A 26451-nucleotide genomic window follows, 5' to 3' on the forward strand; every position below is an offset into this window, starting at 1 on the left:
ATGTTTGCCTGAATAAAGTCAAAATATTGCAAGAAATATATTTGGAATTGATAGGAAATAAGGACAAAATGGAAAAGACAGTGTAAAGATATGTTAACTTTCAGTTTTATAAGTAGAAAAAATTTCAAAAAATACCAGATTATTATTATCAACTTTTGAATTATATTATATTATTAACTTTTGAAGACTGTGTAAGAAATATTCTGACTTATTTTCTAATTTATTCTTATTTTATTCTTGTCTTATTTTATTCTTGTTTTATTTTCTTATTTATTCTTATTTAATTTTTATCTTATTTTTTATTTATTCTTATTTTATTCTTGTCTTATTTTATTCTTGTTTTATTTTCTTATTTATTCTTATTTTATTTTATTATTTATTCTTATTTTATTATTGTCTTATTTTATTCTTGTAATGTCTCGTTTTTTTATTATTGTACTTTTTGTCCTCTAGAAAAAGCACAAATTTACACAACATATCGAATTCTTGTATTTTCTAAAGTAAGTGAGTAACCTTAAATTGTCTCTCTAGAAAACTATAAAATATACAAAATAAATACTCTGACACCTTATGTAGTGCACTATAGCAAACAAAATGATGTATTGTTATTATTTTATCTCCTAAACAAGTAATATATTGCTTTATTACTGTATTATTAGGGTTGTAACCCATATATATATATATATATATATATATATATATATATATATATATATATATATATATATATATATATATATATATGGGTTATATATATATATATATGTGGTATATATATATGGGTATATATATATGGGTATATATATATGGGTTTTATATATATATATATATATATATATATATATGGTATATATATATGGGTGTATATATATATATATATATATATATATATATATATATATATATATATATATATATATATATATATATATATATTAAGGTTGTAACCCATATATATATATATATATATATATATATATATATATACCCATATATATATACCCATATATATATACCATATATATATATATATATATATATGGGTGTATATATATATGTGTGTATATATATATATATATATATATATATATATATATAACAAACAAAGAACAACAGTTTATTTATTAATTTATAAATTACACAGATTTGCTTTTTGTGAGTTATAATAATTGTGAATAACTGTAAGATAATATTGCACAACTATTATTATTAGTAGTAGTAGTAGTAGTAGTAGTAGTAGTAGTAGTAGTAGTATTTATTTTTTATTTATTTTTACTATCTCGCTCTCTGAGTTCATATTTAGCAAACAATAGTAAAAGCATGCAATCATCATCATCATTATTATTATTATTATTATTATTATTATTATAGCTTCGGAACTTTTATTATGTCCTGCTGTGTGACGTCAGTGTGTGAGATCAGCTGCGAAGAGGAGGACTTTGTTTTGTGTGTGTGTGTGTGTGTGTGTGTGTGTGTGTGTGTGTGTGTGTGTGTGTGTTAAGGACACACACATACAGAGTAGCTGCCTTTATGCTCTAACAGTAGAGTCCGGATTTTAACACCATAATCTAGATAATCCTTCAAACCAGACCACGCACGGTGAGTGTGTTTGTGTGTGTGTGTGTGTGTGTGTGAGAGAGAGAGAGAGAGAGAGAGAGAGAGACGTGTTCAGCAGTTAAAGGTTAATTAAAGGAAGGCAGGATGAGCTGTTGGTCAGTTGTTCATGTGATTTCAGTGATGTCATTATCTCCGGATGTGATGTAACATTAATTGTTCCTCTGCTCGTTATCTCTAAAGCTAATGATGAGCCTTGTAGTCCAAAATCCATTTGTTCTGGTCACCATTATTTTGGGAGGTGGGATTGTCTCAGATCTCAGTGTAAGGGTGAGGAAAGACAGTGTAAAGTGACCAAAGGGCTTTCTTACATCACACAGAGGGGCAAAAAGTGGACAAAATACCCCCCCCCACCTCACCTCACCTAGACCGAAGGTTACTTCATAAATATCAGCTCACAGTGATAAAGGAGCTCTCCTAACAGAGCAGAACAACATAAATAACTTCATAGATTTTGTTTACTCCTCTTCAGTAGACTTTTGCCATATATTTGTTTTTATTTTCGATTTTTTTGTTCTACTTAAGGGCAAATAATTGTATCAGGTCATGACGAAAAAAGTTTAGGTCCCCTTCCTGTAGGACCCTGAAATGCACATTGGAGAATTTTACTCTGGCTCTAATTATCTCTCGTTCTGCTGAGTCACTTCACGATCTTGAGGAAATACAGGATGTAGAGAGAGAAGATTGTGAGAATAAGGACAAAAATATCGCATACACACGTTACTTTAATGTTTCTTGTTCGAATGAGACGCGTAGCACACGATGACGTTCATAGCTGGAGCAATATTTGTAATAATAATTTGTAAAATAAAGCATAGAATGTTCTAGGGACTCTTAATTTGGTGTATTGTGTGTGTGGCTTAAATTGTGTTATAACCTTGTTATAACTCCCCTAATAGTGTGCACATGAAAGTTTTTACAAGAAGTTTAAAGTTGCCACCGTCGCCTCAGGCTTGCTCATTAGGGATAAATGTTAGGGATTAATAGTAACATAATATTGAACTTTTACACTGACCAGGCATAACATTATGACCACCTGCCTAATATTGCACTGTGTTGGTCTCCCTTTTGCTGCCAAAACAGCCCTGACCCGTCCTGCACTGTGTATTCTGACCCCTTTCTATCAGAACCAGCATTAACTTCTTCAGCAATTTGAGCAACAGTAGCTCGGGAACATCCCACAAGAGCTGCAGTTTTGGAGATGCTCTGATCCAGTGGTCTATCCATCACAATTTGTCCCTTCGTCAAACTCGCTCAAATCCTTACACTTGTCCATTTTTCCTGCTTCTAACATCAACTTTGAGGACAAAATGTTCACTTGCTGCCTAATATATCCCACCCACTAACAGGTGCCATGATGAGGAGATCATCAGTCTTATTCACGGCACCTCTCAGTGGTCATAATGTTATGGCTGATCGGTGTATAACACTATTGAGGAGTTTTTAATTTCCTTCATGATTACAGTTTCAGTATTCTGTTGTGTTTATTCTCTTCAATTCCCTTCTTCTCTGTTTTCCAGCATATGAAGTGTGTTGATGTTTGGAGCGTATCATAGAGGCACAGCGAGAAACTGATGAATGCTCTGCAGCACAGCGGGACTGCCGGCAAACGCACCTCATGTCGTTCTTGGTAAAAACGATCTCATATTCTTTTCGTTAATGCATATCTGTCCTGATTCCTCAGGTTTCAAGGGACCCAGGCGTTTAAGAATAAACGTCCTCGTTAATCTCCGCCCCCCCCGGGCTTGCTTCCTGTCCCTGCATACTCAGAAATGTCATCTACAGCACTTCACCTCTCCACTTCTCTACTTTCATTTACCCGCAGCTCATGTGTTTTCACTCCAGGTTCTGAACTGCGTTTATTTATTGTCCTGAAAGTCGAGACCTCCTTCTGCTTTTCATTTTCACGCAGTCAGATGCAGAAGTCTGTTCAGACTATGGGAAAAAAATGATTTGTCACATATACATTACTGCACAGTGAAATTCCTTCTTCGCATATCTCATCCTTGGAGGTTGAGGTCAGAGTGCAGGGTCAGCCATTATACAGCGCCCCTGGAGCAGAGAAGGTTAAGGGCCTTGCTCAAGGGCCCAATGGTTGCAACTTGGCTGTGCTGGGGCTTGAACCCCCGGTTAACGGCCCAGAGCCTTAACCACTTGAGCCACCATTGCCCTGATGATGATTCTTTGACGATGTTTAGGGGAAAAAATCATTTCATGAGTGTGAATCTTCTTGAGTCAGATCATTTGACTCACTGATACAAGTCGACTATTTTTGTTCGGCTCCGCTATTGCCGTTTTGTCTTAAACTGAGCAAGTTAGGAAGGTTTTCGAAAGTGTAAGGAACATGTTTCAGCTCTGTATCTAAACATAAACCGCCTCTGAGGACACTCAGAGGACACTCAGAGGACACTCAGATGACAGGTGAGGAAACTGAGCCAATTGAAGAAATGAGCTAATGTGTGGGACTGACAATGACTGAATTAGAGCAAATGATCCTTTATGCAAATTCTAGTATATTTTATTCAGACTCAGAGGCTTTTTTCCTTCATGACTAACACATGATGTTGATACTAAGACTAAATCTTTTGTTTCTAGACATTTGGTCTCTATATTGACTATGTTCATCTTTCTCCCAGGACTGTTCCTGTATCTCCACCCACTCCCAGGTCCAGCCAATCAGCTGTGAGGATCAGTATGAGGACATCAGTGGGTCGTACCTGGTCAGTAAGAATCAATATGTATAGATGTATAAATATATGGATTTAATATCAACCCCCTACCTCAATTTAGTACTGTAGCTATTTGTGCGGAATATCAAATATGTGTGTGTGTGTGTGTGTGTAACAGAGCAGCGATGGCTCTTTCTTTGGAGCTGACGATGACCTCTCCGGCTTGTCTGCTGAACCTGCAGATTATCAGCTGCTCTCAGTACTCGGTAAGTGGTGTGTGTGTGTGTGTGTGAGAGAGAGAGAGATAGAGAGAGAGAGAGAGAGAGAAACATTATCCAACAAGAATGATGGACCAAGCTGATTCACACAAAAGACATTTATCTCACTGACCAGATCATTGCGTCCATTTCAACCAGCATTTAAATCCATGTCGGCTTGGTATCGTGTGTTGGTCAGATTAAGCTGAAATGAGATTTTCTCCGTCATTAATGCTAAAAGAGGAAATTGTGTGTGTTGTGTGTATTTTTTTTTACATTTGTAGGCACACGAGAGAAGTATTCAAAAACTAAAATAAGACCCATAACAGTGTCTCCATACATAAAGAGTTCAACTAAATGAATGTGCAAAGTTATGAGGGGTGTGTGTGTGTGTGTGTGTGTGTAGGGCAGGGTTTTAATAACCTGAGCCAGGTGAGCATGGCCCGTCACAGACCCTCCGGTCGACTGGTGGCGGTGAAAAACACCAATCTGGACGAGTGTACGGAGGAGGAACTGCTGCAGCTTATGGTAAATACACTCCTCCTCGAGGCGACTCCAGAAATATTGGCACCCTTAGGATCCTTGAGATCGCCTACATGGTCTTATTTTATGTTGAAACTTAAACATAGTATGTGTGTGTGTGGGTCAGAATGAGGCTCTGTTGTCCAGACTGTTTCGTCACCCGAACCTGCTGACGTCCAGATTGGTGTTCAGTTCCTGCTGCCAGCTGTGGGTTCTCGCTCCTCTAATGAGCTACGGTACACACACACACACACACAGCTTTCTCACCAAAAACAATTAATCCGATAAAAAGTGCTGATCTTTGGTTCGGTAACACTTTCTATGACGACATTCATATTATGTTATAATGCGTTTATAAGGCTTTATACATGTTTATAAATAAAACAAAAATGTGTTACACTTTAGATCTATGTAGCTGTGTAACGAATTAAGAATTGAAGAAACTTTATTATTAATTTATTAAAACACCAATATGGAAAACGGAACCAAGCAAAACTTGTGGTAATAAACATATTATAAGCTTATGATGCATTCTGTTAATCCATATAATGAACATTGCTGTGAATCCTTATGGCTTTTCATGAATATTTATAACAATGTGCATGTTAGATGTTCTGTATCACGTTATTAATATATTTTTAAGTCATTATACTGTACATATGGCCTTCATAGAGCTTAATATCAATGATTCTTTTAAATACATTAGCCTTAGAAGTGATGATGATGATGATGATGATGATGTGTGTGTTGTAGGTTCCGCAGACTCGTTACTCAGGACGTTTTTCCCAGATGGAATGAGTGAATCTCTGGTCGCGTATCTGCTTTACGGAGTCCTGAATGCTCTGAAGTACCTGCACCACATGGGCTACATACACAGGTACACACTAGAGGCTTGTACCAGTTTACATTCGTACTAAATGACCACTGGAAAAAATAATAAGGGGAGGGTGCGGGTCTTTCTAGGCTCCGAAAAGAAACACAAATCAGTGCAAAATAATAATTGCTGATCCTGTAGCAGCAATGATCATCAACAGAAACGTTCTTATAGCTCAGTGACCGGTCTTCCATGGATTGGGGTTGCTATGGTTACGGAAACATCTGGGAGGTTTTTCTTCCAACTCTGTAGCATCCCAAATAAATCTCTGTGTGGGGTTATAATTTAATGTTAATATTTCTGCTCTGCACACACACACACACACACATTGTCTCCTCTCTCTCTCTCTCTCTGTCTCTCTCTTTCTGATTGTGTCAGAGGTGTGAAGGCGAGTCACGTGCTGCTCTCGGCAGGGGGTCACGTGTGTCTTTCGGGCCTGCAGTGTGTGTACAGCCTGATGAGAGACGGAAAGAGGATGGAGGTTGTGTTTGATATGCCGCAACACACACCCTCACTGCTCCCCTGGCTCAGCCCCGAGCTCCTGAGACAGGTACACACACACACACACACACACACACACACCTTTACTGCTGGCCCAAGCTTGTGAGAATGGTAAACACACACACAAACACATACTCACTGCTGCCCCAAGCTCCAAGAACAGGTTTATACATGCACACAGAGCAACACTGTAACACTGTGTGTGTGTGTGTGTGTTTCTGCAGGATCTTCATGGTTACGGAGTGAAGTCTGATATCTACAGTGTGGGTGTGTTGGCATTGGAGTTGGTCAGTGGAAGAGTTCCGTTCCAGGACCTGCCCCCTACCCTGGTACCACACACACACACACACACACACATATACATACACACACACACACACACATATATACACACATTGACAAAGTGTATTGTGTGTGAGTATAGTGTTATAGCAGTGTATGTTCTGTGTGTGTGTGTGTGCGTGTGTGTGTTTTTGTGTGTGTGTGTGTGTAGATGTTGCTGCAGAAGCTGCGTGGCTCTCTGAGCTGCATGCTTGATGGCGCCCCCTATGCTCTGGGAGATTTCAGCACGTTGAAGGTGTCTCGTTCCGGAGTGGACTCTGGGATCGGAGAGAGCGTCGCCGCAGGAAGTCTAACACGCACCGCCACGGCAGAGAGACCGCAAAGCCCCACCCCCAAAAACCACTCCGCCACCTTACACAACCTGCTACAGCTCTGCCTACAACAACAACCTGAACGCAGGTCAGACTCAAACACACACAAACACACACACACACACGTAACACCCCAAATATAAACAGATATATTTTCTTTGTCTTTCTGTCTCACAGGCCATCAGCATCAACTCTCCTCTCTCATCCCTTCTTTAAACAGGTGAGCAGTCTCTCTATCCATCTCTTTTTCCTTCTCTCTCTCTTTTTCTCCTATGCTTTCTTTCTGATTACCTGTTTATCTGTCATCTTTGTCATTCTCTCTCTGTCTCTCTGTCCATCTCCGTTTCTATATTTTCTTCCCCATCTCCTTATTTTACTCTCAATCTGTCATTTTCTTTCTATCTATTTATTTCATTCTCTCTTTTTCTTTCTCTCTCTCTCTCTCTCTCTCTCTCTCTCTCTCTCTCTCTCTCTTTCTTTCTCTCACTATCTCTGTCTCTCTTATCAGACTACCTAAAAGACTTCTTATGCTCGAATTACACTTCTTTTCTTCTCTCTCTCTCTCTCTCTCTCTCTCAGATCAAAAGACTTATTTTGGTCTTCTCTCTCTCTTTCTCTCTCTCTCTCTCTCTCTCTCTCTCTCTCTTTTCCCTCTCTTTTTCCCTCTCTTTGTCTCCTTCTCTCACTCTAACCTCTATTTTGCTCTGTCTCTCTCTCCTTGTCTCTCTGTATCTCTCACTTATAATACCCACTACACAAATGATAAGTGTTTCTGTGTGTGTGTGTGTGTGTGTGTCAGGTGAAGAAACACACCCCGGAGTCATTCCTCAGCCTGGTGTACCCAGCCATTCCCCTGTCCTGCCCCGTGGACGCTCCACCATCTCCCCCGTCGCTCCAAGCTGACACACACACCAACACAAACCCCGAGCCTGTGGATGGAGGAGTGTGGGATTTCTCCTAATACTCACTCTATACACACTCTATACACACTCTATCAGCCTGACAGCTGTTCCTCACTGTATTACACGCTATCTTCCTGTCTTTATCGGCATATCTCTCATCAGTTCACACTCTCTTCTTCTACTGTGATCCCCCGTAGCAGCTGACTCTGTGCTTGTTGTTGTACAGTGAAAAATCTTCACCTTCATCATCCGATCTTGTACAGAAATCATGGCTAGTCTGACAGGAAACCTCAGCAGATTTCCTCACCCTAAACAGCTAGAAACTCTTCTCCCATCTCTGATAAGACAGGTCACAGAAATAGAAACACTTAGAGATATGAGAAGTGCTTGCTCGTGGGAAATTACCATGTAAGTTCTGGTATATATATATATATATATATATATATTTTTTTTTTCCTACATATATATTATATAATTATTTTTGTTCTAAGATTTTAGTTAAACTCCATTTGTAGATCTTTTCAGTATTTGTCCCTTTTGATATTAAAATTTTTATATATATTTTCTTTTTCTTTTAAAAAATACTTGACACACTAAAGCCTTTAACATAGCGAAATAAATATTTTTGCCTTATTATTATTTTTCTGCATAAATACATACAGCAGTTTTAAAATTAATTATATTATATATTAATTATTAATTATATTGTATTTATATATAGAAAGAGAAAGAGTGAGATGATAAGTAATAATAATAATAAAAATAATAAAAATATATATATATCTCTATATCTCTCTCTCTCTCTCTATATATATATAGAGAGAGAGAGAGAGAGAGAGAGAGAGAGAGAGAGAGAGAGAAATGGAGCTCATGATAAGTAATAATAAAAATAATAAATTCACTATAGATAGATAGATAGATAGATAGATAGATAGATAGATAGATAGATAGATAGATAGATAGATAGATAGATAGATAGATAGATAGATAGATAGATATATATGAATGATTAATTTTCTAGAGAGAGACAGAGAGAGACTCCTGCCTTATTTACCCCCTTAATGTTCCCCTTTCTTTAATACATCACGATGTCACAATGTAGAATTTCTTTGTTTAGGTTTTTGATTTTGTAAAACCGTCTCGTGTTCATGAGTTTTCGTCTCAAAGCCTTAGATTTAGATAGATTTATAGACATCACTACATTATTAAACCTCAGTGACTTCAGACACACCACTGTAGTCGTGAAACCGATATACTGAGCCTCCAACACTGGGAAAATGAAGCGTGTGTGATTGTAACGTTTGTGTGTATGTGTGTGTGTGTGTGTCCATGCCCTATGAACGACCTTTCCGTGTCCTCTGAATTTTGTTTTTCCCAGTGAAGAAACCCGAACCTTGTGTTAACAGAACCTGTGAAGAAACACACTCTCTTCCAAACTCTTGAGGAACTACAGACTGTGATCGACTTCATATCGACTCAATCACATTCATGTTTTGTTTTTTTATGCTGTTATGTAAACTGTATGAATCATTAAAATGGGTTATAAATATATTCTTACCTGGCTTTATTAACAATCGCTCTACTGTTTTGTTTTTTCTTCTTCGAATTCACAATCAGGATTTCACCGCAGGTATTGCGTGAGGAATGGGAACACTGCTGAAATGTGAGGAAGTCACTTTTCCTGCTGATTCAGTGTTGTATATCAGCACACACAGGAGTGTTTTAAGCAGCCGTGTTAAGTGTTGTTTATTTTAATGGGCCATATAACGACTGTCTGTTCCAATACTTTTGCTCAACTAAAACTTGGATGGTCTGACACTAATGGTGTAAATGTTCTGAGTTGGTTAAGTTAAGTTGTCTTTACTGATCATGTATACATTACTGCACAGTGAAATTCTTTCTTCACATATCCCATCCTTGAGGGCTGGGGTCAGAGCGCAGGGTCAGCCATGATACAGCGCCCCTGGAGCAGGATGGGTTAGGAGCTTGAACCCTGATCTTCCGGTCAATGACCCAGAGCCTTAACCACTTGAGCCACCACTGATTCTGATTCTGATTCTGATTCTGATACTGACTCTGATACTAATACTGATACTGATACTGATACTGATTCTGATACTGATACTGATACTGATACTGATTCTGATACTGATTCTGATACTGACTCTGATTCTGATTCTGATTCTGATACTGACTCTGATACTAATACTGATACTGATACTAATACTGATTCTGATACTGACTCTGATACTAATACTGATACTGATACTAATACTGATACTGATACTGATTCTGATTCTGATTCTGATTCTGATACTGACTCTGATACTAATACTGATACTGATACTAATACTGATTCTGATACTGATTCTGATACTAATACTGATACTGATTCTGATACTGATTCTGATACTGATACTGATACTAATACTGATTCTGATACTGACTCTGATACTAATACTGATACTGATACTGATTCTGATACTGATACTGATACTGATACTGATTCTGATACTGACACTGATTCTGATACTGATTCTGATACTGATACTGATACTGATACTGATTCTGATACTGATACTGATACTGATACTGATTCTGATTCTGATACTGATACTGATACTGATTCTGATTCTGATACTGATACTGACTCTGATACTAATACTGATACTGATACTGATACTGATTCTGATACTGATACTAATACTGATTCTGATACTGATTCTTATACTGATTCTGATACTGACTCTGATACTAATACTGATACTGATTCTGATACTGATACTGATACTGATTCTGATTCTGATTCTGATACTGATTCTGATACTGATACTGATACTGATACTGATTCTGATACTGATACTGATTCTGATTCTGATTCTGAAACTGATACTGATACTGATTCTGATACTGATTCTGATACTGATACTGATAGTGATACTGATACTAATACTGATTCTGATTCTGATTCTGATACTGATACTGATACTGATTCTGATACTGATTCTGATACTGATTCTGATACTGATTCTGATACTGATACTGACTCTGATACTAATACTGATACTGATTCTGATACTGATACTAATACTGATTCTGATACTGATACTGATTCTGATTCTGATACTGATACTAATACTGATTCTGATTCTGATACTGATACTGATACTAATACTGATACTGATTCTGATTCTGATTCTGATACTGATACTGATACTGATACTGATTCTGATACTGATACTGATTCTGATTCTGATATTGATTCTGATAATGATTCTGATAATGATTCTGATACTGATTCTGATATTGATTCTGATACTGATTCTGATACTGATACTGATATTGATTCTGATACTGATATTGATTCTGATAATGATACTGATTCTTATACTGATTCTGATACTGATACTGATACTGATATTGATTCTGATACTGATTCTGATTCTGATACTGATTCTGATACTGATATTGATTCTGATTCTTATACTAATTATGATTATGATTATGATTCTAAAACTGATTCTTATACTGATTCTAATATTTATTCTGATAATAGCTCTGATTCTGAGCCTCAGCCTGATCCTGATACTGAGCAGGGCCTCCCTTTGCTCTCAAATAAGGCTCAATTATTTGTGGGAGGCAGTGATTCCACAACATGTTGGAAACATTTCTTTAAGATTCTGCACCATGTTGAGTTCATGATCAGATTTTTCATGCTGTGAATCTCACATTCTACCACATCCTGAAGGAGATCTACTGGATTCGGATCCGGAGACTGGGAAAGCCACTGAAGAACTCATCGCCATGTTCATGAAGCTAGTTTGAGCTGTATGCATTACAGCTGGAAGCAGCCATTAGGAAATGTGAAATTGTGGTCACATGGTCAGCAACAATACTCTAATAGGGTGTGGCATTCAAGCAATGATTGAATAATTGATTAGAATAAAAAAAAACCCACTTCCCACTTCATTACACACCACCTCCTCCACCCTGGGCTGTTGACACTGGCAGATTGGGTTCATGGATTGGGTTCATGCTGATGGAACCAAATTCTGACTCAACTATCTGTATTCCTCAGCAGAAATCCAGATTCATCAGACCAGCCTATGTGTTTCAGCTGTCCAGTTTTAGTGAGTGTGTGTCCACTGCAGTGTCAGCATTCTGTTGAAGTGGTTTCCTGCTGTTGAAGCTCAAATACCTCAAGTTTTGACATGTTCTGTATTCTGAAATGCTTTTCTTCTTACCACAATTATACAGAGTGGTTATCTGGGTTACTGTAGCCTTTCTGTCCGCTCCAACCAGTCTGGCCAGTCTCCATTAGCCTCTCTCATCATGGAGGAGTTTCTGTCTGCAGAACTGCTGCTCCCTGGATCGATCTATCTATCTATAGATCTATCTATCTATCTATCTATCTATCTATCTATCTATCTATCTATCTATCTATCTATCTATCTATCTATCTACAGGGGTTGGACAATGAAACTGAAACACCTGGTTTTAGACCACAATAATTCATTAGTATGGTGTAGGGCCTCCTTTTGCGGCCAATACAGCATCAATTCGTCTTGGGAATGACAGATACAAGTCCTGCACAGTGGCCAGAGGGATTTTGAGCCATTCTTCTTGCAGAATAGTGGCCAGGTCACTACGTGATGTTGGTGGAGGAAAACATTTCCTGACTCGCTCCTCCAAAACACCCCAAAGTGGCTCAATAATATTTAGATCTGGTGACTGTGCAGGCCATGGGAGATGTTCAACTTCACTTTCATGTTCATCAAACCACTCTGTCACCAGTCTTGCTGTGTGTATTGGTGCATTATCATCCTGATACACGGCACCGCCCTCAGGATACAATGTTTGAACCACTGGGTGCACATGGTCCTCCAGAATGATTCTGTAGTCCTTGGCAGTGACGTGCCCATCTAGCACAAGTATTGGGCCAAGGGAATGCCATGATATTGCAGCCCAAACCATCACTGAACCACCCCCATGCTTCACTCTGGGCATGCAACAGTCTGGGTGGTACGCTTCTTTGGGGTTTCTCCACACCGTAACTCTCCCGGATGTGGGAAAGACAGTGAAGGTGGACTCATCAGAGAACAGTACATGTTTCACATTGTCCACAGCCCAAGATTTTCGCTGCTGGCACCATTGAAACCGACGTTTGGCATTGGCATGAGTGACCAAAGGTTTGGCTATAGCAGCCCGGCCATGTACATTGACCCTGTGGAGCTCCCGACGGACAGTTCTGGTGGAAACAGGAGATTTGAGGTGCACATTTAATTCTGCAGTGAGTTGGGCAGCTGTGGTTTTATGTTTTTTGGATACAATCCGGGTTAGCACCCGGACATCCCTTTCAGACAGCTTCCTCTTGCGTCCACAGTTACTCCTGTTGGATGTGGTTCGTCCTTCTTGGTGGTATGCTGACATTACCCTGGATACCGTGGCTCTTGATACATCACAAAGACTTGCTGTCTTAGTCACAGATGCGCCAGCGAGACATGCACCAACAATTTGTCCTCTTTTGAACTCTGATATGTCACCCATAATGTGTGCATTGCAATATTTTAAGCAAAACTATCTATCTATCTATCTATCTATCTATCTATCTATCTATCTATCTATCTATCTATCTATCTATCTATTGTAATTATTATTCTGGAGTGACACGTCTGATGAAATGGACAGAGCTTTCAGATGGATCTGTGGGAAGAACTGGAAGACACTGAGCTGTAACCTTTTTTACTCAGAAGTGACCTAAAGCTCAGAAATCATCTTATTTACTGTCGTCACTTTTCTTTGACCCACAGGTGGCGCCATATCTCTTTAAATATCCTCCATCTATGACTCGCGTCTTTATGACTGATTACAGCAGTGAATTACCAACACGAGCACAAAACACTGAAGTGCGGTACACCACATAATAAACACTGTAATGTGGAGAAATAAAACACACTGAGGGAATATTCAGATTAAATTATAAAAATACCATCAACACTAATAATAATAATAATAATAATAATAATAATAATAATAATAATAACAACAATAATAATAATAATAACACATGCATACATACCACCAGCAACAATAATAATGTAAATAATAAAAATGTCAATAAATAACACTAAAATAAGAACAATAATAACAACACTAATAAATTTAACACCACCACCACTACTACTACAACTAATAATAATAATAATAATAATAATAAGAAGAAGAAGAAGAAGAAGAAAACACCACCAACAATAATGTAAATAAAATAAATTACTGTCAATAAATAACACAAAAATAAGAACAATAATAACAGCACTAATAACGTCAACAATAAAAAATACCACCACCACCAGTAATAATATTAATTTATTATTATTATTATTATTATTATTATTATTATTATTATTAATAATAATAATAATAGCTACACTGAAAATAATTATACTATAACAATAAGACAGAATAAGTCTTATAAATAAATAATTTATAACATGAACTAAATTTGTGTTTTTAAATAAGTCCAGCTCTAAAACCCCGTCATTAAGTGCACTGTAACCCCGGCACGCCGATTGGACCACGGCCCAGGCCACGCCCCTTGCAACGCGACTAGGGCGCTCCAGCTCCACATCGGCACCGCAAAGAAGGCTGCAAGCGTCGTAAAGCCGCGAGGCGCTGTCGAAAAACGATCGTGAGAAATAAATAAATAAGTAATAAATAATTTAAATAAATAAATAAATAAATAGACCCTGCACTGTATGCTTTCTTAAGACTCCTGGCGGCTCGTGTAGGGTCGCTGTATTGAGCGCGGGGCTAACTGGTTTAAACAGTTGAGTTGGCTCGCGCAGTGTTTTCATGGCGCTTTACGGCATTTAGGACGTTACCGAAGGAGGAAGGCAGTGCGAAGTGAGCGAAGTGGAAGAAGCAGCTCGCTGAAGGATATAGCACCCGGGAGCTATTTCTGTTAACCTGGGTAAGTTAACTAAATAACCAAATAACTAACTAACTATCTAACCTGCCGCGAATAACAAGCTGTCACGCAGAAATGAAGCTGAATATTTGTCAGCGCGTGCGTGCGGGCGTGTGTGCGCGCGCCTGTGTGTGTGTGTTAATAACACTGGTGGTTGACGTTGCTGTGGCACGCAGAGCTTATTATAGGCTTTCTTAATCCGAGGATCTGACGCTCAAGCTTTAACAGCAGAGTAAATATCTGGGCTACTGATAAGAAAATGCCCCTGATGTCCATCTGAATTGAAACTTTACTCTCCGGACAGCCAGTTTATCCTCGAACACACGTCTCATGATGGGTTTAAGGGCAACATTAATGAAGGGTTAATTATAGGATGGGGGGAGAAGAAGCTGGCACTGAAAATACTCACAGCCTCCAGGTCCTGGTTCAGTTCCAGCTCTTTAGGCTTAAAACTTAGGCTTTTTGCAGCAATATTAATCAAACATTAAGCATTTAAACCCATACCTACACTATATTGCCAAAAATTTTGGGACACCCCTCCAAATCATTGAGTTCAGGGGTTGGACTCGGCCCCTTAGTTCCAGTGAAAGGAACTCTTAATGCTTCAGCTTCATACCAAGACATTTTGGACAATTTCATGCTCCCAACTTTGTGGGAACAGTTTGGGGATGACCCCTTCCTGTTCCAACATGACTGTACACCAGTGCACAAAGCAAGGTCCATAAAGACATGGATGAGTGAGTTTGGTGTGGAGGAACTTCAGAGTCCTGATCTCAACCTGATAGAACACCTTTGGGGTGAATTAGAGCAGAGACAGGTCAAAACTGGGACGTCTGCCTTTACATGCACATGAATGTAATATGGAGTTGGCCCACCCCTTTGCAACTATAACAGCTTCAACTCTTCTGGGAAGGCTTTCCACAAGGTTTATGGGAATTTATGGGTGTTTATGGGAATTTTCTTTGGCCATTCCACTAGAACACATTTGTGAGGTCAGGCACTGATGTTGGACAAGAAGACCTGGCTCACAGTCTCCTCTCTAATTCATCCCAAAGGTGTTCTATCAGGTTGAGGTCAGGACTCTGTGAAGTTCCTCCACACCAAACTCACTCATCCATGTCTTTATGGACCTTGCTTTGTGCACTGGTGTACAGTCATGTTGGAACAGGAAGGGGTCATCCCCAAACTGTTCCCACAAAGTTGGGAGAATGAAATTGTCCAAAATGTCTTGGTATGAAGCTGAAGCATTAAGAGTTCCTTTCACTGGAACTAAGGGGCCAAATCCAACCCCTGAAAAACATCACCTGAATTCAATGATTTGAAGGGGTGTCCCAAAACTTTTGGCAATATAGTGTGTGTGTGTGTGTGTATATATATATATATATATATATATATGTATATGTGTGTATATGTATGTGTATGTGTGTGTGTGTGTATATATATATATATATATATATAAGCTTGTGGGGGAGAAAATGAAATGTAAGTCATGACAAAATCTTTGTACAAAGTCTTCTTGTTCTTTCTGTGAGATAAGATTTCTAGTCATATGTTATTTAAGTAATGTTCCCAAACAGGGTTTCCACATCTCAACAAAATTCCCAGCATAACTAAGAACTATCATACATCTCAGAAATCCCACATCTAAACCCCAAAAAAGATCGACAGTTCATAAAGAGAGACATATTTTCCTTGTGTGTCTTTCTTGCATGGGGAACAGTTTCAGTGGTGAACGGGTTTCTCTGTCTTCGGATGGTTTATCTCTCATTCTGATATATTCAGAATTTATTCCCTTTGTTTTGTCACCATTTGGGTTCAATAAGAGTCTTTCTATAAAATAAGGTTTTGATGGACAGGTTGGTTTTTAAACCAGCCCAGAAAACCCAATTTCTAGTCTCAAGACTTGTCTTTGCTGTTTTAGAAAGACTGCTGTAGTAATGAAGACAGTATCACAGGGATGGGAGGGTCTTCATGACATCATGACTGTGACATCACAACACATTAACGACAAAAATCCATGCATGTGTCATACACCTCATTTCTAACCAAACTGATTTATTTTTATGGCAGACAGACAGAGAGGCAGAAAGATAGTGGATTGATTGGTTGGTTGACAGATGGACAGAGGGATGGATGGATGGATGGATGAATGAATGGATGCATGGATAGACAGACAGAGTGATAGATCGGCAGGAAGATGGATGGATGGATGGATGGATGGATGGATGAATGGACAGACAGAATGATAGATCGGCAGGAAGATGGATGGATGGATGGACAGACAGTGATGGATCAGCAGGAAGATGGATAGATAGATTGATGGATGGATAGACAGAGAGAGACAAATGGATGGATGGATGGAAAGACAGACAGATAGATAGATAGGCAGGCAGGCAGATGGATAGATCGATGGATACAAATGAATGGATAGACAGATGGATGGATAGACAGATGGATGGATGGATAGATAGATTGATAGACAGGCAGAGTGATGGATAGATAGGCTGGCAGAGTGATAGATAGGCTGGCAGATGGATAGATAGGCAGAGTGATAGATAGGCTGGCAGATGGATGGATGGATAGATAGATATCTAGATAGATAGATAGATAGGCAGATGGATAGATAGGCAGATGGATAGATCGATGAATGGACAAATGGATGGATAGACAGATAAATAGATGGATAGACAGATGGATGGATGGATAGATAGATAGATAGGCAGGCAGATGGATGGATAGATAGATAGGCAGGCAGATGGATAGATCGATGAATGGACAAATGGATGGATAGACAGATGGATGGATGGATGGATGGATAGATAGATGGATGGATGGATAGATAGGCGGATGGATGGATAGATAGATAGATAGATAGATAGATAGATAGATAGATAGATAGATAGATAGATAGATAGGCAGGCAGATAGATAGATAGATAGGCAGGCAGATGGATAGATCGATGAATGGACAAATGGATGGATAGACAGATAAATAGATGGATAGACAGATGGATAGATAGATGGATGGATGGATAGATAGATAGGCAGGCAGATGGATAGATAGATAGGCAGGCAGATGGATAGATTGATGAATGGACAAATGGATGGATAGACAGATAAATAGATGGATGGATGGATAGATAGATGGATGGATGGATAGATAGGCAGATGGATAGATAGATAGGCAGGCAGATGGATAGATTGATGAATGGACAAATGGATGGATAGACAGATGGATAGATAGATGGATGGATAGATAGATAGGCAGGCAGATGGATAGATAGATAGGCAGGCAGATGGATAGATAGATAGGCAGGCAGATGGATAGATCGATGAATGGACAAATGGATGGATAGACAGATAAATAGATGGATAGACAGATGGATAGATAGATGGATGGATGGATGGATGGATAGATAGATAGGCAGGCAGATGGATAGATAGATAGGCAGGCAGATGGATAGATTGATGAATGGACAAATGGATGGATAGACAGATAAATAGATGGATGGATGGATAGATAGATGGATGGATGGATAGATAGGCAGATGGATAGATAGATAGGCAGGCAGATGGATAGATTGATGAATGGACAAATGGATGGATAGACAGATGGATAGATAGATGGATGGATAGATAGATAGGCAGGCAGATGGATAGATAGATAGGCAGGCAGATGGATAGATAGATAGGCAGGCAGATGGATAGATTGATGAATGGACAAATGGATGGATAGACAGATAGATAGATGGATAGATAGATGGATGGATAGATAGATAGGCAGATGGATAGATCGATGGATGGACAAATGGATGGATAGACAGATAGATGGATAGATAGATAGATAGATAGATGGATGGATGGATAGATAGATAGATAGATAGATAGACAGGCAGATGGATAGATAGGCTGGTAGATGGATAGATAGGCAGGCAGATGGATAGATCGATGGATGGACAAATGGATGGATAGACAGATAAATAGACAGGGTGATAGATAAATAGACAGGGTGATAGATAGGCAGATGGATGGATAGATAGATAGACAGGCAGAGTGATAGATAGGCTGGCAGATGGATGGATAGATAGATAGATAGATAGATAGATAGATAGATAGATAGATAGATAGATAGATAGATAGATAGATAGATAGATAGATAGATAGATAGATAGATAGATAGACAGGCAGATGGATGGATGGACGGACAGACAGACAGACTAACTGACAGATTGACAGACACATAGGTAAATAAACAGATCAACAGACAGACCGAACAATAGATAGACAAATAGGTTGATGGATGGATGGATGGATAGACAGACAGACAGACAGAGTGATAGATAGGCAGATTCACAGGCAGATTGACAGAGAGAAAGACAGATAGGTAGATAGACAGACAGTGATAGCAGATAGACAGATCAACATATAGAGATAGACTGACAGACAGACAAGAACGATAGACAGGTAGACAGACAGCTAAACAGACAGCTAAACAGACAGCTAAACAGACAGTTAAACAGACAGACAGGACTAGCTCGATAGACTTTATTGATCCTGAGGGAAATAACATGACAGCACATCACTTTAAACATTAAACTCAATCCGAATATTAAAGCCGTGTAGAGAAGGGCTCCAGGGTTGTGTGTTATCAGTAGGTCACGTGACCATGACACGTCTGTATACTGGATCTCTGCTGTCTGCTTTTCCTCCATCCAGGAACATCACTTCTCTGACACAGCGTCTTACAAACTGTCTGTCTTTATTTTTTTATTCTTCTCTGTTGGAAACTGCGCTGAGGTTCGGTTTCTGCTCTGAGACGATGGCGAGAGAAGCGTCTTCATACTGAAGTAAAGTACCCACCCCCCACCCCCCACAGAGTTGTAGGAGACCTTTAGCACCATGTCCGTTCAGGGTGTGGGAGTCCAGCAAATTGTTCAGAAAATCTGTAACACTGTTAGTATTTATCACGTTGCTGTTATACGATGAAACCTGGAGCGTCTGCCACAGGAAAAGCGGTGCTGAGGCAGGAAACGGCAACGGAAATCGTCAGAATCGTTGAAAATGTCAGCAGCGAGCTGCCCTGTCAAACCCTGACCACTTCCATCAACAGCTGATTTATTTATTTATATATAAATTGTAATGGCTGCAGATATGGAGCACGCTGAAATGCCCCAGTTGCCCTTTCCGACTTTTTTCACCACGTGTCTCTTGGTATGTTCATGACATACTTTCCAGCGGTTATAGCAGCGTCACTGAGACCCCATCAGCTTCAGATGTTCATGCAGCATACAGAAATACAAAATCTCATAATTATAGCTTGTCTTTTATAAACTGAATTAAAAGCGGGGATTTTATATAAAGCGACATGGTAATAACCGCTGATCCCAGATCAGTTTTATGTACGATACTCATCACAGTCTGTCCCATTCGGATACCAGATGTCTCTCGAGGATCTTTTATTCCGGGCTGATTTTCAGATGAATTGTCCCGTTCAGCTGCCAAGCTTCCTTTGCAGTTAAAAGGATTTGTAGCATGGGATGCCTGTTCATGCAAAAATCCCCCTTTTTCATGTCAGTGTCGTGTTTAGGGTTTTCTCGTGTGAATTATTATGAGTTGATATAGTGGACTCGCTGGACTCTACATCCCAGAATGCACTGCAGCTATACGACACAGGTTTCAGCAGAGACTCCGCCCGACTACTTAGTAATCTGTATTCAGTAATCAGTATTTGCATGCAAGCTTCGGAAGCTGATTTGCTTGACCCGAGTGTAGAGGAGATGAGAGCTGGACGTGCTGGAGGACTAAAGCGCCGCCGCATCACTTTCTGTCTGTCTGTCTGTCTCTGTCTCTCTGTCTGTCTGTCTCTCTCTCACTGTCTGTCTCTGTCTCGCTGTCTCTTTCTCTCTCTCTCTTTCTCTCTCTCTTTCTCTTTCTGTCTCTGTCTGTCTGTCTCTCTCTCTCTCTCTCTCTCTCTCTCTCTCTCTGACTCTCTCGCTTTAAGTAGAGATGCAAAGGGGAAATCTTACCGCAGTACTGTCAGGAGTTAGACAGATGGCATTGTGGGTAATGTCACTACCGTGGGTAACTTGAAACTGTTGAAGATGTTAAATGTAAATATTAAATCGGAAGCAATCCTACTCCCGGAACGTGGTGATTTGTAATATGCAGCTTTCATCATATCCAAATATAAAGGATCTTTATTTAGCTGCAGGAAATATTCAGCATGAGGGCATAACATAAACTCGTCATTCCTGAGGAATGCAGTAATATCTTTACTCTGAACCCTATTGTTCGGATGGTTATTAGAAGAGCCACTGTTAGGCAGGTTGGGCTTCTTCATTAGGAAACTATGTGATTCGAAGATGCAAAACAGTCCCATTGAAAGTCATTGTTCAGACTCGTAAACTTCTTTGGGTGGCAGGCGACATAAAAGCGCCTCCTACGTATTTGCCGAGGGTTTGGTTCATTGGTAAAACGGGATGTACTGCACTCTATCCAGGATTATTCATGAAAATTATACCAAAGGTTGCTATGGTAACAATGTTTCTCAGGGGGTGGGGCCAGCCAGCGTTCCTCCTCAGTTTTCTTGACGCTAAAATCCGATCACATGACCTCTCATCGGTAGAGAGTCGCCAAGTCGCTCCGTATTTGCTTCGACGTTTGACTTTTCTCGGCTGAATTGGACATGCCCACTCCCAGTCGCCATCTATGATGTCACCGGAAGTCGCTCTCGGGTCCGAGTATCTACGTGATGTCAGCCCGGTCTACTCATTGTTGCTGCTCTAACGGACAGACAACAGCGATCAGGGTGTGTCTGAACGATGCTCTGTGAAAATATTAAGAGGAAGAAAATTATACTGCTGGTTGCCATGGTTACGAGGTTTCTCAGAGGGTGGGGCCAGCCAGCATTCCACTTCGGTTTTCTCGACGCTAACACGAAACATTCTGAAAGGAGATTTGGTTCGCGTGTAAAATCGCCGTCATGATACGAAACAAAGGAGAACCAGCGTGCTCGCTCTGCCTTGATCACATGACCTCCTGTCTTCACTCTCAATGGTCGCTCCGTATCTGCTGTTTCTGGAGTACCTCGAGAAACCTGAATGAACATCTTTAGAACTTTTGAGCTGTATCATTAATAGAGTACACACACACACACACACACACACACACACACACACACACACACAAACAAGGGTATTCATGAGAACCTGTTTCACATGTGAGAGCAGTTGCTTTCATCGAGCACTGAGCACCTGAGCTTCCTTTCCTCGCTGTGTAGCTAGCGCATCTCAAGGAGAAAGTAACGCAAAATAATACAGACTCTGTGAGATTCGGAGGAGCTTCGATTTTTTTTTTTCCAAGTTTCCTGCAGATTTGAACCGAAACGTAGTACACAACCCGTCTTCCTTTCACATGTGGAACATGAGTAGAGCTTGAGGTGTCTCACTGGGAGGTGTTTAAAAGAAGAATCCTCGTGCCTGGGATTTCACCAATTTGAGTATTTTTTTCCCAAAAAAATTAGCACAAGTTTCACAGCAAAATAAAGAAGTTTTAGCCTCAAACAATCCCAAAGACACTCCAACATAAACACAGCTGATTAAAATCATCCGTAACACGTCCCCTAGTTGCTCAGTAGCTTCCTCATATTAGTGTCAGTATTCACGAGGGACAAAAATAGTGTTTCTAAATCTATCTGTCTGTCTGTCTGTCTATCTATCTATCTATCTATCTATCTATCTATCTATCTATCTATCTATCTATCTATCTATCTATCTATCTATCTATCTATCTAAATGCATCGCTGATTGATCTAAAATCTGAAAACTTTTATTTCGAAAGATCACTTCCTGAATAATCTGAGAGACCCCGCTAGAGAGATGTTGCTCCACACCTTCGTGCAGAAACTCCTTTATGTTCACGGTTCGGTGCGTGTTGTGCGATCCTCTCAGGAAGTGCGGCGTTTCTCGCAGTGCGTTCAGGCGTGTAAACCCCGACGATGCTCATGACCATCGCTAAAATTTCTGAAAAGGACCTCGCAGCACTTGGGTCCCATGGGAAAGAAAAACTTGTCACTGGTGGTTTAGTGGTTAACATGTTTGAGTCACAACTCTGGAGTTGGGGGTTAGAACTAAAGTGTCAGCTGTGTGTGTATATATGTGTGTGTAGTTTGCATCTGGCTTCGAAAAACACGTTCTATAGGCTGATTTGGTGATAGTGTGTGAATGAATGTGTGTGGGATTGTTGCCCTGTGATGGATTAGTGCCCCATCCTGTATGTGCCCCACCTTGTGCCCCCAATTCCCCTGTCATAGCCTCCATGTTCCTCATGACCATGTGTAGGAGAAGTGGGAAGTAGGAAGTGGGAAATAGCTCACTGGATAAGGTGATGGACTACTGATCGGAAATTTGTAAGTTTGAACCCCAGTACCACCAAGCTGCCCCTGCTGGGCCCCTGAGCAAGGCCCTTAACCCTCAACTGCTCAGTTGTATAGATGATATATGTATATATAAAATCGCTCTGTAGGTCGCTCTATAAATGTAAATAAGCTCAATAAATGTATATAAATATAAAACATGACTGAAATCGAAGTTTAAACAGAACCTTTAATCTTTAACCTCATGTCTTTTCTCGTCTCAGGTGAAGGGGAAGATAGACGCGGTCCATCTCGTCCAGGACTCGTGACGTACCTCATCGCTCTCCATGGAGCCGTACATGCTGGCCTCGCACGCCCAGCTCTGATACTCTGAGAGGATTTCTCATTGAGTAGTTCACTGACCAACCAGAGAAAGAAAGAGAGAGAGAGAGAGAGAGAGAGAGAGAGAGAGATGGGCTTCTAATGCACAGACGTCTCGTGATTGAGCTTCTCAGGCGGCTCGGACCATGTGGAAGCCACGCTGCTGACTCCCGGGAAATCGTTTTAAACATTCGTGCCTGCATGCTGGCATCGCCCTCACACCCCGGCGTGCAGAATGGCATCGAACGAGAGACTGTATGAGGTCTGGATGTTGTACTGCAACAAGGTAAAGTCCAACGTGTTGTTTCACGTCTATAGAACCAGACATACAGTGGGGGTGTACATACTTCTGGAAAAAGCTGGAATCTTGAATCTATCTATCTATCTATCTATCTATCTATATATATATATATATATATATATATATATATATGTACACATTTTCTGCCATTTAGACACCCCTCCATTATTTTTACCCATTATCTAGCACACAGTAATTGTGATGTCATATCCTGTAATAAATAACAGTGATGCTAATCAAGATGCGAACCCGGAGATAAATCCAAACAAATATTTATTATTAACGGTAAATTCCATATCAAAATAAGCAGTAAATAGCTAGCTATGGGGTTTTTTTCGCCACACTTGGCTAGCTAGCTAGTTTAAGTGGATCATTTGGGAAAGGTGCTAATGGACACAGCATCGATAAACTGGCTAGAGCTAGCTGTTGTGAGCAGCTGCAGTGAAAATCTGTGTGTGTGTGTGTGTGTGTGTTTAATGCTTTTATGCTTCATATACATGAAAAAGGTCTCTAGGGAAAACAATCCCAAATGTCACTCTGGTCATATAGTGTACATATAGTGTTCATATAGCACTAATGATCACATAGTGTAGGTTTAGGAAACGTTAGTAGTCACTGCTTCTGCCACATCTAGTGCACTTCCTTTATATAAGAGCAGGAACTGGAACAATGTGTTTAAAACATGTCACTCTTATTTACATGCACCCTGGTACCCTGGTTTATAGTCCACTCTGGAGAGCGTAGCGAGCAGCTCAGAAATCTCCGGCTCAGTTCATTGACCCCGCGAGAGCCGTGTACACACAGGAGTAGTGAAGTATTGCCCCCTGTGCAAAAGTTTACACCCCCCCCCCTGTGGTTTTTGAATGGAAAATCAGAACTTTCGATCTTTCTTGTAGCTCGTTTTTTGCATTCGGTAAAGAATTTTATCTTCACTCTTGAGATGTTTGATAGTTAAAGAGTGTGAAAGGTAACGTGGTGAACGTCTGGGTGTGTCTTTATAGTGTCTTCTTCATTTTGGGGGTTGTGTTCAGAATCTGAGGCTTAAGTGATGTAACCTGAGTAGAGTCTGAGGTTAGGGTTTTAACTAGAGTCTTTAAACAGCTAAAATCTGGGATAGAAAATGCGGACTGAAGAAAGAAATAGTGATTTTTTTTTTTGACCTCAGTTTAATTCCATAACATATAGAAAGTATTTTTTTTAAAAACCTCAATATTTACTTTTTATTTAATATTTACTTATTTCATTATTTATTTTATTTTAGTTTAGTTTAGTTTAGTTTATTTTAGTTTAGTTTAGTTTTTATTTATTATTTTTTATTTATTTATTTATTTATTTATTTATTTATTTATTTATCTAAGGATTGATTTTACTATATGTATAGTTTTATACAATCCTGTCCATATAGATAAAGGTCTAATTGAATAATGAATAATTAATGGTTTTGTGTAATTAATATTTTATTTTATTTTATTTTATTATTTATTTATATATTTTATTAATTAATTAATTTTTTTATCTGTTTATTTATTTATCTAAGTATTGATTTTACTATATTTATAGTTTTATACAATCCAGCCCATATAGATGATTTTAAATTATTGAATCGAAAACCTTCCAAAAAAAATGTTAATTTAGGGCAAAACTAGATGAAAAGAAAAAAAAGAAAAAGGGGGATGTTTATGGATATCTGCTGATGGTTTCAGTTTTTTAGTATTGCTGTCACAAAAAAAGGAACAGTGGTGTTTCGGCCATCTCTAATTACAACATAAAAAATAAAACTGGAAAAGAAATATGATGGATGGACACCTGATGGATGATTAGTCTCGTATCCGGGTTATTAATTTATGCTGGATTCTGTAGATAAGGAGCAATTGTCAGGGGTTTGGCTCTCTGTATTTTGAGGAACTAGAGAAACTAGAGATTGTTCTCTGTGTGTGTGTGTGTGTGTGTGTGTGTGGGAAAGAGAGAGAGAGAGACAGACCGAGAGTTCGTTCTTTATGCAGTTAGAAAGATTTGCTGTCGGCGTCGTAGAATGACTCTTGGAGACATTTGTCACGGTTTCAGATCACACACTTCTGTATTCAACACACACAGAGAGAGAGTGTTCAGAAAAACCAGCAGGATGATGGCTGTATGCACCGAGTAAGGGAACCCTTTTTTTTTTTTAGTTTTTCGGCTAGACCATGGAACAGGGGGCGGAGCTTAAATCAGCTAATGGACAGAGCTGTAGCTTAAAATGGAAAACGCTCTGCTAGCGTCAGGTAGCATTCATATCTAGTGTGCTTTCTGTATACTGTATAAGGGAGCTGTGTCCCAAATGGATATGAAGTGCACTACATCACACCCTAAGTCGTTTGCTCGGTTAGGAAGGAGGCGAGATATCACATGGTATCCCCCCCCCCAACACACACACTTACACACACACTTTGTCAGGTTATTGCGACTTCCTTCGTATTTT

At 39.4% G+C, this 26451-nt stretch overlaps 2 protein-coding genes across 5 annotated transcripts in view; both read left to right on the top strand.

The window, feature by feature from the left end:
• The first annotated feature begins 1442 nt into the window (after positions 1–1442).
• stradb (STE20 related adaptor beta) lies at positions 1443–9543 on the top strand. Of its 3 annotated transcripts, XM_058401902.1 has the most exons (12): positions 1443–1599; positions 3135–3244; positions 4251–4334; positions 4462–4549; positions 4947–5068; positions 5190–5298; positions 5816–5939; positions 6315–6486; positions 6662–6766; positions 6931–7178; positions 7268–7310; positions 7890–9543. In XM_058401902.1, exons 2-12 carry the CDS (start codon positions 3233–3235, stop codon positions 8049–8051), a joined length of 1269 nt encoding a protein of 422 aa, XP_058257885.1. In that variant the 5' UTR covers positions 1443–1599; positions 3135–3232; the 3' UTR covers positions 8052–9543. The 3 variants fall into 3 exon arrangements, with proteins under 3 accessions (XP_058257885.1, XP_058257886.1, XP_058257887.1); XM_058401903.1 differs by lacking the exon at positions 7268–7310 and having other exon boundaries at positions 7890–8025; XM_058401904.1 differs by lacking the exons at positions 4947–5068; positions 5190–5298.
• Positions 9544–14663: 5120 nt separating this feature from the next.
• The window catches only part of nbeal1 (neurobeachin-like 1), a 70417-nt gene continuing 58629 nt past the window's right edge, over positions 14664–26451 (top strand). For both annotated transcript variants that reach the window (XM_058402013.1, XM_058402014.1), the window contains exons 1-2: positions 14664–14962; positions 23596–23978. In XM_058402013.1, the coding sequence (XP_058257996.1) occupies positions 23928–23978 (51 nt within the window). In that variant the 5' untranslated portion in view covers positions 14664–14962; positions 23596–23927. The remainder of the gene's footprint in view (positions 14963–23595; positions 23979–26451) is intronic.

This window comes from Hemibagrus wyckioides, linkage group LG11, assembly GCF_019097595.1.
Source record: "Hemibagrus wyckioides isolate EC202008001 linkage group LG11, SWU_Hwy_1.0, whole genome shotgun sequence".
In the NCBI taxonomy this organism is placed as follows: Eukaryota; Metazoa; Chordata; class Actinopteri; order Siluriformes; family Bagridae; genus Hemibagrus; species Hemibagrus wyckioides.